The sequence below is a fragment of the Carassius auratus genome, unplaced genomic scaffold, assembly GCF_003368295.1.
Source record: "Carassius auratus strain Wakin unplaced genomic scaffold, ASM336829v1 scaf_tig00216542, whole genome shotgun sequence".
NCBI lineage: Eukaryota > Metazoa > Chordata > Actinopteri > Cypriniformes > Cyprinidae > Carassius > Carassius auratus.
The window spans coordinates 418,642-434,873 of record NW_020528622.1 but is presented as its reverse complement, the minus strand read 5'-3'; the positions used below and the strand labels follow the sequence as shown (position 1 = coordinate 434,873).

Sequence of the window (16,232 nt, the reverse complement as noted above, 5' to 3'; positions counted from 1 at the left end):
AAAGTTTTCAGTTTTTGCCTGAAACGTGTTGTATGTTAAACGGCCCCTAAGGACCGATCAGACAAAACACAATTGAAAATGGTCACTGTTTCCGTGGATGCGTTCTGTTCGGGAAAGGCAGTGTTTCGTGTAACGATTCTGGGAGGCAATAATACAGAAATACTCTGACGACTTTGCTCAGGCCTTTCAGAATCTACTATAACATTCAGATGCTGTGCAACAAATCGGTCCGCTGGTTAGACAGATTATGTCGTCGCGTAAAGTCACATGATGTTTTTGATGTGCATGGAGGACTTTATCCTGAAAATACATTTTCATCTCCCATTATTCACATTAACCATTTGGTCGCTCAAGAAAAACCACCTCAAGCAAGGGTTAAAAACTTTTTTTGCGAATTCGAAATTTGGCATTTCCTTGACTTGTTTCAGATGCGATACTTCTTAACTGTGTATTAAAACGGTAATGGAAACGTAGGTAGTGAAACATCCAATGAATGCCTAATAATATCTCGAACTGTTAAGATGCACCTTGCATCAGTACCATTATAGTTTGTAGCTGATTTTTATTCTTTAATATCTGTTGATATTTAATTATTATGCTCATTTACATATTTTTACATGACCAATTAATATTCATTTGTCATTACTGTACATTTCAATGCCATGATGCCTAAATTAAATATTTTTTGTATCATTTAAATTTAAATTTAAATTTTTTATGTTTTATTTTTAATAATGTAATTATAAAATATTTAATTTTAATTACATTCATGTTTATTTATAAAATAATACATTTATATTACCAGCCATTTATTGCTATAACTTGAAATATGTATCACTATAAATATTTATCATTATAAATTACAAAAAGCTATAAATTATTTATCATTATTGGCCAGCATTTCATTAAAATGTGATTTTAATTTGAGTCCGTGAATAAAGTGTTTGCACTTTTCACCCAAAATCAACTACAGATTGTTCATTTATAAACATCTCTGCAAATTAAGCTGGGATGGAAGAGTATATTTACATAAAGCTGTTATTTAACACATTGTTAACAATTCAACAAGTAGCTTTTCAGTCAGTAGTATGCTAACAAGTTTTTTTGTGGAAGCTTTTTCAGTTTTTAATTGCCAAACGTTTTTGAATTTACACTGACAAACTGCCGTCGAGGTATCTGAATTTAATCCATTATCTTAGCAACTTTGGAAAGTGTCGGGCTTTATTTGCCAGAGATTCAATTATGCTTTAAATAAAGGCCTGTCTCTGCGGCATTAATTAATGGGGAAAAATTAAAATAGTTATTCTCCACGTGGGTGACAAGTTTATCTCCTGAATTAAGCACGAGGCATTGCGTATATTACTGTCATTACTTAGTCTTTAATTCTATTATCATTCGTTTCTCGCTGTTCGTTCGGCATCATGAACGGTTGATTTAAGACTCTATGGTTTTGTGTTTGCTGTAGAGGGGCAGAGATTCTGTACAGCCTGGCGGTGGCTCACGCCCGGCGTGCGGGACTGGAAGGACGTTATCCCGTCTCAGATTACTCCCTCCTCACCGATGCCAGGGCAACATAGGGCTGTTTCCAGCACCACGATGTGCCATCACGGGCACCGCCAAAGAGGCTGTGGTCATCGACTACGGAAACAGGTCTCTGAATCAGAGCTTGCAGATTTGATCCGCATGAACTGATCTGGAGATCCAAGGAAGTCTCTCAGGGTGTTATTACTGAAATATCATCTTTAATGGACCATTTTTTTAGCATTTTTTAGAGTTTCGATTTGTAAGCGGTTCTTGATTCGTTTTTTCCCCCCCCCCCCAGGCTATTACGTTCTCTGGCCGGTCTGAAACGAGTGATCATTAATGCTGCACACTTCCTGGTAATAAAGAATAAAGACATTTATCGCTTCTTCCAGACGGAGCCTTCTTAGAGAGACGGTGAGGAAACAGCTTGTGTTTAACCCTTGTGCTGAGCTGAAAATCATTGACCTTATTTGGCGTTCCCAGTCAAAAACATTTGGGGAACGTCGTTTTGGGTGAACTATCCCTTTACAAATTGCTTGCAAATCTCTCATTATGTGAAATAATGACCAATCTTGATCTTTGGTCTTTTTGTCAACATAATTAAAATTATTACAGGTTTTGTATCTCTCTTAGGAACTGATTCATAATAATTCTCAATAATTTGGGCAATTACAGGTGCATAAGCGTAGATAAATGAGGCCTGTGATTAATCGGATTCAATACAAAACCTGTTCATCTAAAACAAGAAGCTGACAAAAATATTGAAACCAATATTTGATATAATAAGTGTGACCCTGGACCCACAAAACCAGTCATGTAGGAGATTATATCATCTGAAAACTGAATTAATAAGCATTCCATTTGGCTGAGATGCTACTATTGATTTGGAATCTGAGGATGCAAAAAACAAACAGAATCTAAATATTGAGAATATTGACCTTTAAGTTGTGCAAATTAAGTTCTTGCATTGTAAAAAATCAAAAGTTGAGAAAACGTTAAGTTTAAGGCAGCCAACTTCAGCAGATTTTTTAGTTTTCTCATCTACAAAAAAAAAACAAAAACTTTCATTTTTTACAATGTAGCAATGCATATTACTAATAAAAAATTATGTTTTTATATATTTACGGTAGGAAATTTACAAGATATCTTTAAGAAACAGTCCTTAACCTTACCTAAAATCGATCATTTTGACCCATACAATGTATTGTTTGGCTATGGCTTTGTGCTGCTTATGACTGGTTTTGTATAACAATGAGCAATGCATATGAGATTTTGTAAGGCTGGCCAGTTTTGACCATGCGAGCAAAGTCAGTAGGTTATAATCCAATGTGACCAACATTATCTAAGGATTTTGGTGAAAAGAGTCTGACCTTTGATCTCTGTTCATGTGACTGCAGGACGACAGACGCGCCAACACAAGACTCTCTCCCGCAGCGTACTCTTATCGAGCTGGAATCTTCTCCCAGGTAAGATGGTCTTCTGTAGATCTGAACACATTTGATTCAGTGTGCAGTTTCTGATCTTCCTCCTCTGTCTTCAGGTATCTGGTGCTGTTTAACCCCGTGGAGCAGGAGCGTCTGTGTGGGTGACAGTGCTGGTGAATTCGGTGAGAGTTCGGGTGCTCACTGAAGACGGGCAGACTTTACCGGTTTCAGCTGACCGCGCAGTGGGTGTCTGCCGTTGAGATGAGTGGAGAGGTCTACCAGGTGTGTTTAATTGTGTCCATTCGCTTCTGGATCTTAAAGAAAGTTAGTTTCAATACCTACACTCTTTCTTGTTTTTTTTGTTTTTTTCGTTCAGGCCTCTTTCCATGGCAACGCCTCCCCGCTCTGGGATTGGCCGTCTTCCACCTGTATGACTCTGCTGACTCCCCCATGACCCTGCGCTCTGATACGCTGCTCAGGATCCCGGGACGGGGTCAGAGCATACGGGGTTTGGACCCTCTGCCCGTGCGATCGCAGACGGTGGACGCCCAGCCGTTCTACATCCAGAGCCAGTCTCTCACCCTGGGCTTCTCTGGAACCACAGGCCTGCTGGAGGTCAGATGATTTTGAGTTAGGAAGTGAAGTGAGAAAATAACCATGGCTTGAGGGGAGGGTGCCACTAAAGTGACTGAAATGCCCCAGGAAGAGGAGTTAATTCCCTTGCTTGTTTTTATTTCGTTTACACCATACACTGTTATCTCATTTGGATAATCCTAAAGTAAATCCACTGCTAAGACAAACCAGAGAGCATTAGCAAATGATTCAGTCAACGGCGCAATTCATTCTTGGTGAACTTCCTGCTTGTTCTTATGAATACACAATATAAAGATGTGCAATGAGTATGCATATATCTGCAAATATTAGGAATTTCTATTGGTCAGTCTATATTGTATGTGTACATATCGGCTGATATTTATTTATGCATGCTCTTTTCCTCAATTTTTTACAATTTTGATTACCTTTGCCGTCATGCAAAGCGCACTTAATCTTTAAAGTAGTAAAAATGTAATAACACTGTTAAATGTCATTTTTGAATACTGTATATACTGTTTTATAGTAGCATTTAGAATTATTCATTATAGTTTATCATTTTTTAAATATATTTTTATGTTTTATTATTTTGGGTAAAATAATATAGAATTTTAATATCAGTTATAAGCCAATATTCAATTGAAATATATGAAAAATGTTTTGGCATTATTCTATATTGTATATAAGCTATTATATATTGTATACATTCACTTTTTGTCATCTAAAGAAAAAATTTAATATTTTTTATATAGGTTAATATAAGTTTGAATATTTGTGCACCACTAGAAAAAATTGCCCTCATAGAAGAAAAAAAAAAATGCTGAAAATCAGCTCCACCGAGCAAATATTTCATGGTAATAAAAAATGAAGTTTCCCAGCTATGACATCAGCAGTCTATTTTTATGTTCAGTCATCTGGACAAGTGTTTTTTTTTTTCTTATTGTTGCCAAAAGAAATGAAACGTATCCCTGTCCTATTTTTGTAGTACATATGCTGTTGAGTCGTCTTTTTAGAGTCTGAGTCAGCAGAGAAGTCTACAGTGATTAATTCTCTTTTCTCCATCAGAGTGTTCGACGTAAAGACGATCCTCAGGAGGTTAGGGTACAGATTCAGTTCCTCACATACGGGACTCGACCCTCCAAGGACAAGAGCGGGGCCTATCTCTTCCTGCCGGACGGAAATGCCAAGGTAGTGTCTGTTAGTCTTGACTGGGGCGAAAAGCAATTTACCAAACAATTAACCCCTCCCTCTCTGCTCGCTCTCAGCCGTATTCGCAGAGAGAAGCCCCTGTAGTGCGTGTGGTGGAAGGGCCTCTCTTCGCCGAGGTTGTGGCACATTATCAACACTTCCAGCAGATGGTCCGCATTCATAATGTTCCAGGTACTCTCTCCATCCATCTGTCTCGCTCGTGTGAGGACATCTCTGCCCTGACTGATCAGTTCTTCCTGACATATGACTTCAGGAGTCGATGGTCTTTCTCTGGACATCACCACCATGGTGGACATCAGAGATCAGAATAACAAGGAGCTGGCCATGCGGCTGGTCACCGACATTCAGAGCGGAGATACTTTCTACACCGACCTCAACGGCTTCCAGGTGAAGTACACACGTCCACACACTGTTCATCGGAGTCTTAAAATAATCTTGGTTTTATTGAAGCAGTCAGCCACTGTTCGTCCTAGACTCAGATTGCTCTCTGGCCAGATAATCAAGCTCATGCTCTGTGTTCTCCCTGCTCGTCAGATCCAGCCTCGCCGGTACTTCCAGAAACTTCCACTGCAGGCTAATTTCTACCCGATGCCTGCCATGGCATATATTCAGGACAGCCAATACAGGCTCACGCTCCACACGGCCCAGGCACTGGGCGTCAGCAGCCTGGCCAGCGGTGAGTAGGCTTCGCAAACGCAGATATTGCAACGGTGACACAAATCTTTTCACAAATTTATTTATAGTTTCTTTGTTTAGTTTTTTGGTGCAAAAACTAAAATGGAATTAAACACTGGTTTTACTCGGATGTTATTTACATAAACTTAAAAATAACATCAAATAATAATAATTAAAAAAAACTCTTAATAATGAAATATTAATGACAACTATATTGTATGTACTATAACTACAGTACCGACCAAAAGTTTGGACACACCTTCTCATTCAAAGAGTTTTCTTTATTTTCATGACTATGAAAATTGTAGATTCACACTGAAGGCATCAAAACTATGAATTAACACATGTGGAATTATATATGGAATCATATACATAACAAAAAAGTGTGAAACAACTTAAAATATGTCATAGTCCACCTTTAGCTTTGATTACTGCTTTGCACACTCTTGTCATTCTCTTGATGAGCTTCAAGAGGTAGTCACCTGAAATGGTCTTCCAACAGTCTTGAAGGAGTTCCTCGAGAGATGCTTAGCACTTGTTGGCCCTTTTGCCTTCAGTCTGCGGTCCAGCTCACCCCTAAACCATCTGGATTGGGTTCAGGTCCGGTGACTGCGGAGGCCAGGTCATCTGCAGCACCCATCACTCTCCTTCTTGGTCAAATAGCCTTTGATGCCTTCAGTGTGACTCTACTATTTTCATAGTCATGAAAATAAAGAAAACTCTTTGAATGAGAAGGTGTGTCCAAACTTTTGGTCTGTACTGTGCATATATATATATATATATATATATATATATATATATATATATATATATATATATATATATATATATATATATATTTATATATATATGTAGTACAGTACAGACTAAAAGTTTGGAAACATTACTATTTTAATGTTTTTCAAAGAAGTTTCTTCTGTTCATCAAGCCTGCATTTATTTGATCAAAAATACAGAAAAAAACAGTAATATTGTGAAATATTATTACAACTTAAAATAATAGTTTTCTATTTGAATATACTTAAAAAAAAAATTATTCCTGTGATGCAAAGCTGAATTTTCAGCATCATTACTCCAGCCTTCAGTGTCACATGTAACATCCCATAATCACATGATCATTTAGAAATCATTCTGATATTCTGATTTATTATGAGTGTTGGAAACAGTTCTGCTGTCTAATATATTTGATGAATAAAAGGTTAAAAAGAACTGCATTTATAAAAAAAAAAAAATAATAATTATAATAAGATATATTCTAATAATATATTTTCTTTACTATCACTTTTTATCAATTTAACACATCCTTGCTGAATAAAAGAATTGATTTTATTTAAAAAAAAAAGAAGAATTGCTGACCCCAAATTACTGACCAGTAGTGTATATTGTTATTACAAAAAATTTATATTTGAAAAACATAGCTTCTTTTTTTTTCTTTTTTTTTTCTTTTTATTCATCAAAGTATCCTAAAAAAGTATCACATGTTCTGAAACAATATTAAGCAGCAGAACTGTTTCCAACTTTGATAATGAATCAGCATATTAGAATGATTTCTAAAGGATCATGTGACAACGATCCTAAAAATTAATAATAATTAATAATAATATATCACAATATTACATTTTTTTCCTGTATTTTTGATCAAATAGATGCAGGCTTGATGAGCAGAAGAAACTTCTTTCAAAAACATTAAAAATAGTAATGTTTCCAAACCTTTGTTCTGTACTGTATATAAAATTAATTGAAAAAGAAATACTTTGCATTTGTAACTTTAATATTTTAAAAACTTAATTAAGTGTTATCAGTCAGTAATATATATTCTAAGTTAACTAACAAATCAGTCAGTTTTAACCTTCAACATTATTCATGAGAGTCAGTTGGTACTACATTACTATACTTTACATCATCAGTTGATTAGATTTTTTTTAAATCAATATTGAATCGAATCAAATAGGTAATCGAATCGAATCACAAGCTTGTGAATGAGAATCGAATCAAATTGTGAAATCCAGCCCTAGTAAACACACTACTTTATTATTTACATAAATTTGAACTGCATTGACTAATCGGCTTATTAATATTCTGTTATGTGGCTAGATGCTTCAAGAAGGTTACAAAGAAACAAAAGCATGTCCTAATTAATATTCACGAGCTGAGCTTTTACCATAGAAGGAATCAAACTTTTTTCACCCATGTACCAAATTGAGCTGACAATACAGAGAAAAACTCTCCTCGCTATGCTGTTTTCAATTCCGTATCGACTCGATTCCAAAACACTGGTACTTTGAGGTCTATAGCAGTGAGTTTCTTAGCAGGATGAAACATGAATCAGGGACTGAGACGGTCGGGAGGAGGAAAACACTCACAGTGGGACACTGTGCTCTGCTTCTGTATTGATTTGATGCAATGTATCCCATAATGAAGATGAAGAGAGTGTACTGTCTAATGCTTTGCCTCGCTCTATGCTATTACCGTCCTCTCTCTCTTCATCCTTTCTCTCGTACGCTCTTTCCATTCCCTGCAGGTCAGCTGGAGGTGATCCTGGACCGCAGACTGATGCAAGACGATAACAGGGGTCTGGGGCAGGGTCTGAAGGACAACAAACGAACGGCCAATCGCTTCCGTCTTCTGCTGGAGAGGAGGAGCGGCGCTGGAAAGGTGAGCTCTGATTGGATACGAGGATACAGATGAACCAAACCGAAGTCAGACTCAGACTCTGGATTAGAAATTTGCTTCTTCTGACTACTTAGATGAGAAGAGACAGACAAACACATAAATTAAACAAATCATGCAAATTAAATAACCCCTCCCCCCCTCATAATAATAATAAAAACTATTCCCTTAAAGCAGAACATAGCTGTAGTTTACATGCTAGTGGATGCCTCAAGCACATGTGAAGTATTAGATGAGAACAACCACGACTGGATTTTTCTCCGAAGTACAGCCGGCTACATTTTTAATACGGTTTTATTTCCTGGCTGACTGATAAGACCCCGCGCACCCCGACTGGCGAGAATCCTAGCAGTTGATTAATCTGATTGGAGCATGCAATTTCAGCTTCACATCAGAGATCTGGTCATGCATACCAGAATATAGGTGTCCCGTACCAGTGCAAGGGGTATGTAAATGCTCATTCCACCCAGTGTCCTGTAGGGGGCACACTATTGTTACTCATGAGAGCTGTGTGAAGGCTCTGGGGACAGTATCTTCACTTCTCACTCCAAGTGTGTAATAATAGATAAAGGGCTTTACACACAGACTCCGACTGATTTAAATAATATATATTTTTATTTTAATCATGCTGTCTCCTGACAGTTTATAAATAATACAGTGTCCTATATTGAACACTATATATTATGTATTGCAAATGTATTTTTAAGTATATATTAATAATAAAATAATTTTAAAATAAAAATATATAAAGCAAGGACTTATATATATATATTAGGGGTTAACAAAGCACCGCCTTGTGTTTCTTTCCATTCCATTCCCTCATAACCTCTTTTTGTGTTTTGTTTCTGTCTGTCTATCACTTATCATCCTGTCTTTCTCTCCTCATGCATGCAGCCTGCTGGCTCCTATGCCAGAGTCACCAGCATCATAAACAAAATCATTGCTGGTATTTTAGGACAAGGCCAGGAGGAGGTAACGTTAGCGGCGTAGCAGTTTTATGGAGCCCTAGTTCAGCTTGTTACTTTAGCATTAAGAATTAAGAGGCTAAAGGTCGTTTCCTGTCCACTATCTCTGCCTGTGCTGCCGTGCCCGCAGAGCTTTTACATTATAACAGGCTGTAGATCAGTAGTGTGTAGAGCTAGATCCTGTACTGAGCTCATCTCGTACCATGACCCTAGGAAGTTACCTGATGCATGTCTGTATTTTGCAGCCGGTGGACAGCAGAACTGTCAGCTTCCCGTCGCTGCTCAGTCACATGACCTCCACCATCCTGAACCATGAGGTGCTGGCACTGCCCGTGTTGTCCTGGAAACACGGCGTGCCGCCCATTCGTACCTTCGCTCCATTGGCTGGCACCCTGCCCTGCGACTTCCACCTGCTGAACCTCAGGAGCATCCAAAGCCTGGTAAATGAGAGCCCTGGGAGAGAAATGTGTGTTAGTATCGATTTCGCCTGCTGTGAAACTGATGAGGACTTTGAGGTTTTAAATGGGGGAAAAAAAAAACTTTCACATTTCAAGGGTTTGAGATTTTGTGGTCTGGTGGTTTTATTGGGGGATTTATTTTCACTGGCATTTATTTGGTATCATTTCATTTTTTTCAGCAGGACGCTCACGCTCCGTCTCCTTACACGGCTCTGCTCCTCCATCGACTGGGTCTGGATTGTGGTCTGGAGGCCCAGAACCCTGGTTTCAACTGTACCACCACACAAGGCCAGGTCAGTGTCTTGACTTGAGAAAAATAAAAAGTAAACCACTTACACTAATAAGACTTAAAGGGATACTCCTCCCCAAAATGAACATTTTGTCATTAATCACTTACCCCCTTGTCGTTCCAAACTGTAAAAGCGCCGTTCATCTTTGGAACACAATTTAGGATATTTTGGATGAAAACCGAGAGGCTTGTGACTAGGGGTGGTACGGTTCAACTTTTTCACGGTTCGGTTTGTTTCGCGGTTTTAGAGTCACGGTTTCGGTGCAGTTCGGTATGTGCTATGTTAATGGAAAAACTATACTTTCTAATAAAAGAAGAAGAATAGTTTATCCAACTACAAGCAACAGCACAAATAATTACAATAGAGTAAAGATACAAATAATAAACAGTGATTTTCAGTTTTTTTTGTTTTGTTTTGTTTTTTTAGGTAGGTCTAGCATAAGTTTTTAGGTACAGAAATTGAATAATAAAGTAATAAAGTAATCAAATGTAAAACAGCATTGCATATTGGACTGTATAAATTAAAGATAACTCTTTATTTAAGTTATAAAAGCTTTTTAATCAAGAACAGTGAGTGATTTCTTTGTTGTTGCTGTTCGATTAATATAAAGACTGTCACTTTAAGAGAATGCACTGATACAGTGGCCTGCATTCAGCCGGCTCTGTCTGCTATAGGATACTTACCAAAACAGGCATTTTGACATACTCTTTGTCAGAATTTGTCCATTTAAACACAATACTAAAAAGAGAGCTTAATTTTTACACGCGTTCTGAGGCGCGGGTTTGCGTGCTTCGGATGAGCGCACGCACAAATCTTCTAACTGCGCATCCTCTGGCTCTTAAATGTTTAAACTGACAAAGCTTAAATGAGTTTAGTTTAAACACATATTAACGTCTGCTGTTCAGATCTCATTTTTTTATACGTACATTTTTGCTTTGATTAGAAAGAAAACCACGCAACTCTGTGGCGCGGCTGACTCAGAAGAACATACACTGCCTGCGTTCAGCTCATAATCTCCAAAATGGTGATATGGTGATGTGTAGAGAAACAGAGGAAAGGAATTGTTGAAGTCATTATTTTTGTTTTCTTTTTGTACAAACAGTATTCTCTTTGCTTCATAATGTTACGGTTGAATCACTGATGGAAGATTAATTATTCTGACGACGTCTTTCATACTTTTCTGGACCTTGACAGTGTTAATTTACTTGGCAGTCTATGGGACAGTCACAAGCCTCCCAGTTTTCATCCAAAATATCTTAAATTGTGTTTAGAAGATGAACAAAGCTTTTACAGGTTTGGAACGACATGGAGGTATGTGATTAATGACAACATTTTCATTTTGGGGATGAGTAACCCTTTAAAAGGTGTCAAATGTGTTGAGGGGGAGCATATCATAAACATATTCATTTTTTAATTTGTGAATGAGTGTGTTTTGTGTGTGTGTATATATATATTTAATTATTAATTTCTAAAATATTTCTACTGTTAAAATGTCAGTTGTTTTAGTGTTATTTATATGTACTATTATCATTTGTATTAATATTTTGAATTAGCTTTTATTTTTGTATATTTTCAGTTTTCATTTTAATTTAATGTTTAGTAATTTTTAAGGCTGTCAGTCAATTAAATTTAATCTAATTAATTGCATGATATTTCGATTAATTAATCTGATTAATCGCAAAATAATTTTTACTTTGAAAATATCCACCAAAGATTATTTGAAGATATTTTTTGTGTGTGTTAATGAGAAAGTATCAAGAAGACATTACAAATTGTAGTTTTAGAAATGTAATTAATTAATTAATTAATTCCTATATATATATATATATATATAGTTCAGCTACATATATATATATATATATATATATATATATATATATATATATATATATATATATATATATATATATATATATATATATATATATATATATATATATAACAGTTCAGCTACAATGGACTTGCATTAAATATGGAACATAGCAGATAATTTGAGAAACATCTCAGAATTGTTTGTTTATACAGTGAAAGTCAAGGATAACCACAACAGCTTTATTATGTTCCACAAAAGTAAGGTTTAATGACAAGAGGGACATGAGAGTAAATGATGACTAAATGGAACTATCCATTTAATGTTTTTATTATTGTTAGTATTTTTATTAATTAAACAATACTCTAAATAAGAAATTAAGTCTGCCAGCAGTTTAATTTTTTCTTTTTTTTTCTTCATTGTTAGTTATTTTTTTCGATTTAGTAATTTTAGTTGTTCAACACACACACACACACACACATATTTGTATACAATATATGAGTACATACAATTCATTTAGATATCTGAATGTTTTGTTCACATTAATAAAAAAAAATCCCCATACTATTATTTTATATTCCTATGTTCCTATTTGAAACTTTTACGTTATAGTCATGTTTGACTACATTTGAACAGGTCTAACTGTGTGGATGCATGTAGGTCTATTTTTAGTCCCTCTGAATCTGAGTCTCTGATCTGTCTTCCCAGCTCTCCATTTCGGGGCTGTTTCGTGGGCTAGATCTTCATCTCCTGCAGCCCATGTCTCTGTCTCTGATGCACTCTCAGCCTCCGCTCTCCAACGACTCCTCCATCAATCTGGAGCCAATGGAGATCTCCGCCTACAAGCTCAAGCTGTGCTAGAACACGGTTGCACCAGAACCGGGCTCTCCGTGTGGACCCTTGGAACCTGCGCTAAAGCAGACAACCACAGCTGGATGAGCAGAGAACTCTTTTGGAGATTGTTTATCCAGACTTAATGCATCTGAATCAACGCAAAGGCGCTGACTAAACCCTCGCAAAATGGAAAATAAACACTCGAGGATGAGAACGTTCCAGCCAAAGTCAGATTTGGTAGCCGGCCCGGGTGCTGAGATAAGAATGTCCGTGTGTGTTTTTACATCTCTTGTCTTTTCAGAAAGATTTTATCAGACGAGCACTAATCGGTGAACATCTTTTTATTCCAGCAGTGCTGAGCGTTGTTGTTTTTTTAGCTCTGTTTTTCTTCCCTTTTTGTCTTTGCCTGGAACTGCTGACAGTTTCTCATTTATTGCTTCTTTCATCGCTGGAGTTCGTACTGTATGTAAATAACCCAAAACTACATACACAACTGGCTCTATACAAAATTGTGGGACTCGGTGCAATATGTGAAGCTTGGTTTCTCCATTTAATTTGTTTTCTATTCCTAAGGCCTTGGCAGCTACGCTTGAATCTGCGTCATTGTCGTTCTTTTATTTCTTTATCTCTGCTGTGGACGGTTCTGCCTACGCTCGGCGGCCGCATGTTTTTTCTTTCTATGAATGTCAGTCACCCAGCTTGGCCTGCGAAGGCTGTCAGTGCTGTAACAGATGCGGCATTTACAGATCTTTCTTTCAGAATGGCTCCCGACCGTTCGCTGACAGAAGAAGACGTCTGTGATCCAACATCGGTCGGGGTCTTCGGATAGCGCTTTCATTGGTTGGCCTCAAATCGCGCGTCGTGAGCTGACGTTTACAATCTTTATCCACCGTATCTTCTGTTAATAAATAAAGCTGCTTCTTAATAAGCTAGCTATGGATTATCCACAACACATTTTTGTTATTTGTACCGTTTTGCTCGCGTCTGGCATAGTAACAAGCCGCAGAATGTGCATTTATACTTTGTCATTTTATATGCAGGTTTGAGCCGTATTTAAATGCAGTTCGGGAACAGATATGCAGAGATCGTCTTATTTCAAGACTTAGATCAGTTTAGTCGTCGACCTGTTTGCTTTGATATACCTTCTCACAGTATTTTCAGGTAAACAGAAGTCATATCCGATTGTAGGGCGGGTAGGGACGGGTTCCTGTGCTCAGATTTAGCCCATTTCCCACACAAACTGCATTTAGGGCTTATCTCGCTGTAGGAAACCCATCTGTAATGTGTAGCAGAGCCATCTCAGTCCTCCCTTTTGGCTTTTGTGACCTCGGTTTGTTTGAATCTGACAATTCTGAACATGGGAATGCTGTCTGTGTCTCGCCTCTCCCAGCCGGTCCGTCTGTCTCCCCTGGGAAAATCTGAAATTACAGAACAATGTTCTCACTTATACCGACTTCTCTCTGTAGTGCGCCCACGTCCATTTACATCAGTCAGGCCATCAGCCGGCTTCTCAAGCTAATCAAGTTCCGGAGTAGCGTCCTATCAGGAAGATAATTCCCTGCAGGGGGAACTATGAGCATGGAGTGCCAAACGTCTCTCTGATTGCTTTGGAACACATTCTGGCTCCCAAAGTAGCTCGCATTTGCTCCTGTAATCCGGTCTGATTCATTTCCATACTTGTTTTTACTGTGCATATGTGTTTCATACTGGCAGATCTCTTTGTTAGATGTCCTTTATTTGTAGTGTGTTCTGAGATGGATTTTTTTTTTAAAGAAATGGCAGTGAAATGAGAAGTTAATTTATTCTTTTGTTGTCGTTTCTTTTATTTTTTTTCTTGGTTTGACATTGAGAGTGTGTTCATAAAAAATGACTGGTAAAAGCAAATGCAAAGACATTAAAGCGGATGTTTAATAAAGATCCCACATGATGAGTGATTCACATCTTGAAGTGAGATTTTGCATTAGAATCGGCTTTCCATTGTTGTCAGATGTCTTGAAGCTTTGTTGTCGTGCTATGAAGCGCAGACAGGGGGCAGGATGGAGTTGTCTGCATTTAATGGCATGGGGTGTGAAATGTTGAGTTCAGTTAACAAAAGCTCACAATAGATGCTTTTTATATCTAAACATCCTCTGTGAGAGCCGGGATATCGAGAACTGATTTACTAGACAGCCTTTGGAGAGAACTGGAAAAACCGCTGTCCTCTCACAGTGCTGACAGGTCTACTGAAGTCAGACTGCCCTTTTTTGTTTGTATGGTGGTTGTTATTTTTTTTTTCAATGCCCTTTCACGCTCAGCTGAGACCAGATTCGGTTTCCTCCACAGCAGACGGGTTTGTGTACTAAAAGAGCAGCTTGCTCCCTGAGCCCAGGCGTTTGAGAAAGAGGCAATTCTTCTTAATAAATCTGAGATGGAAATAAAACTCAATCTCACCACTGAGGACTTTAATAAAATGACAGAGGCACTGATAGAGCTGGAGACGTTTTTGAGGGATTGGTTGAGACCGGAATGAAAATGCTGTCATTTATACTCGCCCTCATGTTGACCAAAAGACTTTCTTTGCCAGGTGGAGCACGAAATGAGAAGCTCTGAAGAATGTCCTAGCTGCACTTTTCCCACACAATGCCCATGGGCTGTGGAAAAGCTCCAGGAAGTAGTTCATATTACTCTTGCTGTATTCTGAAGCAGTCTTTGAGAAATGCAAGACATTATAATGACAGAAAATTGTCCTCTGCCTTAGTTCTGGAATTGATTTTACATATTCAAAAATGACACCAAGAATGTTAACTGTATAGCATATGTAAAAACACACAGTAACGGTCTGCTTATTATAAAAGCACGCTGCAGTTTTGTCATCTGCCACTTTAAATGCTTGAGCTCTTCAAAGCTGGTGGATTCTGATTGGCTGTCAGTGTTTTTGTTATTCAAAAGTCGTTATTCGTTATTTATTTTTTTATGCACAAACAATATTCTTGTAGTTTCATGAAATAACAGTTGAACACAGACAATTTGAACAATTTAACAATGAAACTACCTTTCTGGCAGTTGCGTTGCTGTCTCAGGGTAAGAAAGCTCTCGGATTTCATCAAAAATATCTTAATTTGATTTTTTGAAGATGAAACAACGTCTTACAGGTTTGGAACGACACGAGGGGGAGGAAATTAATGATAGAATTTCTTGGGTGAATTATCCCTTTAAGGCACTTATAATAATCAGTTACCATCCATTGGTGTCAAATGCTATAAAGTTGTTGCAAGTAATTCACGTCAGAAATAATTTTTTGGGTGAACTAATAACCCTCTACTGAGTATATTTGTCATCTTTGGTGTGAACGACCCTTTGAAATTCCCTTTTGTCTCTTGCACTAATATATCATATGGTTTCAGAATACAGCACACGAATTACATGAAGCAGTTTTGCTACACTTTATTTTTGGAGATTGAGTGTATTCATTTTATAGCAAAGAGAATTGTGAAGATCGTTCACTACATCTGATGTGCTCTAGAAGATTTAAAAACCGGTTTGGAACAGACTTTTCACTGAAATAAGATCAAAGCATATTTGTGAGTGAATAAACAATATGCTTATTGCAAAATTAAGCCGAACTCAATAGCAACTCATCTGATATGCTCATTGAAGTGTTGAATAAACATCCTTACACCAGCTCTGAAATTCCTTCTATTTTGCTTCGGATGCACGTCGAGCTTCAGTTCAAACAATCTGGCACCACCTACTCGTTCTGAATGTCTGCACAACTTTTTCTTTTCCACCTCCAAAGAGCACATT

At 37.5% G+C, this 16,232-nt stretch overlaps 1 protein-coding gene across 1 annotated transcript; it reads left to right on the top strand.

Annotated features, from left to right (window-relative positions):
• The first annotated feature begins 3,347 nt into the window (after nucleotides 1-3,347).
• Nucleotides 3,348-14,380, top strand: LOC113098355 (alpha-mannosidase 2x-like). Its single transcript, XM_026263382.1, has 9 exons — nucleotides 3,348-3,563; nucleotides 4,605-4,727; nucleotides 4,805-4,919; nucleotides 5,002-5,135; nucleotides 5,283-5,424; nucleotides 7,944-8,077; nucleotides 9,303-9,497; nucleotides 9,695-9,808; nucleotides 12,324-14,380. Exons 1-9 carry the CDS (start codon nucleotides 3,399-3,401, stop codon nucleotides 12,474-12,476), a joined length of 1,275 nt encoding a protein of 424 aa, XP_026119167.1. The 5' UTR covers nucleotides 3,348-3,398; the 3' UTR covers nucleotides 12,477-14,380.
• Nucleotides 14,381-16,232: the final 1,852 nt, after the last annotated feature.

Bases quoted from the DNA above. Each gene is read 5' to 3' on its own strand.
- LOC113098355 (XM_026263382.1), top strand. From the start codon at position 3,399: ATGACCCTGCGCTCTGATACGCTGCTCAGGATCCCGGGACGGGGTCAG. The intron at 5,136-5,282 runs GTGAAGTACACA...CCTGCTCGTCAG, and splicing joins CCGACCTCAACGGCTTCCAG to ATCCAGCCTCGCCGGTACTT. The intron at 5,425-7,943 runs GTGAGTAGGCTT...CATTCCCTGCAG, and splicing joins CGTCAGCAGCCTGGCCAGCG to GTCAGCTGGAGGTGATCCTG.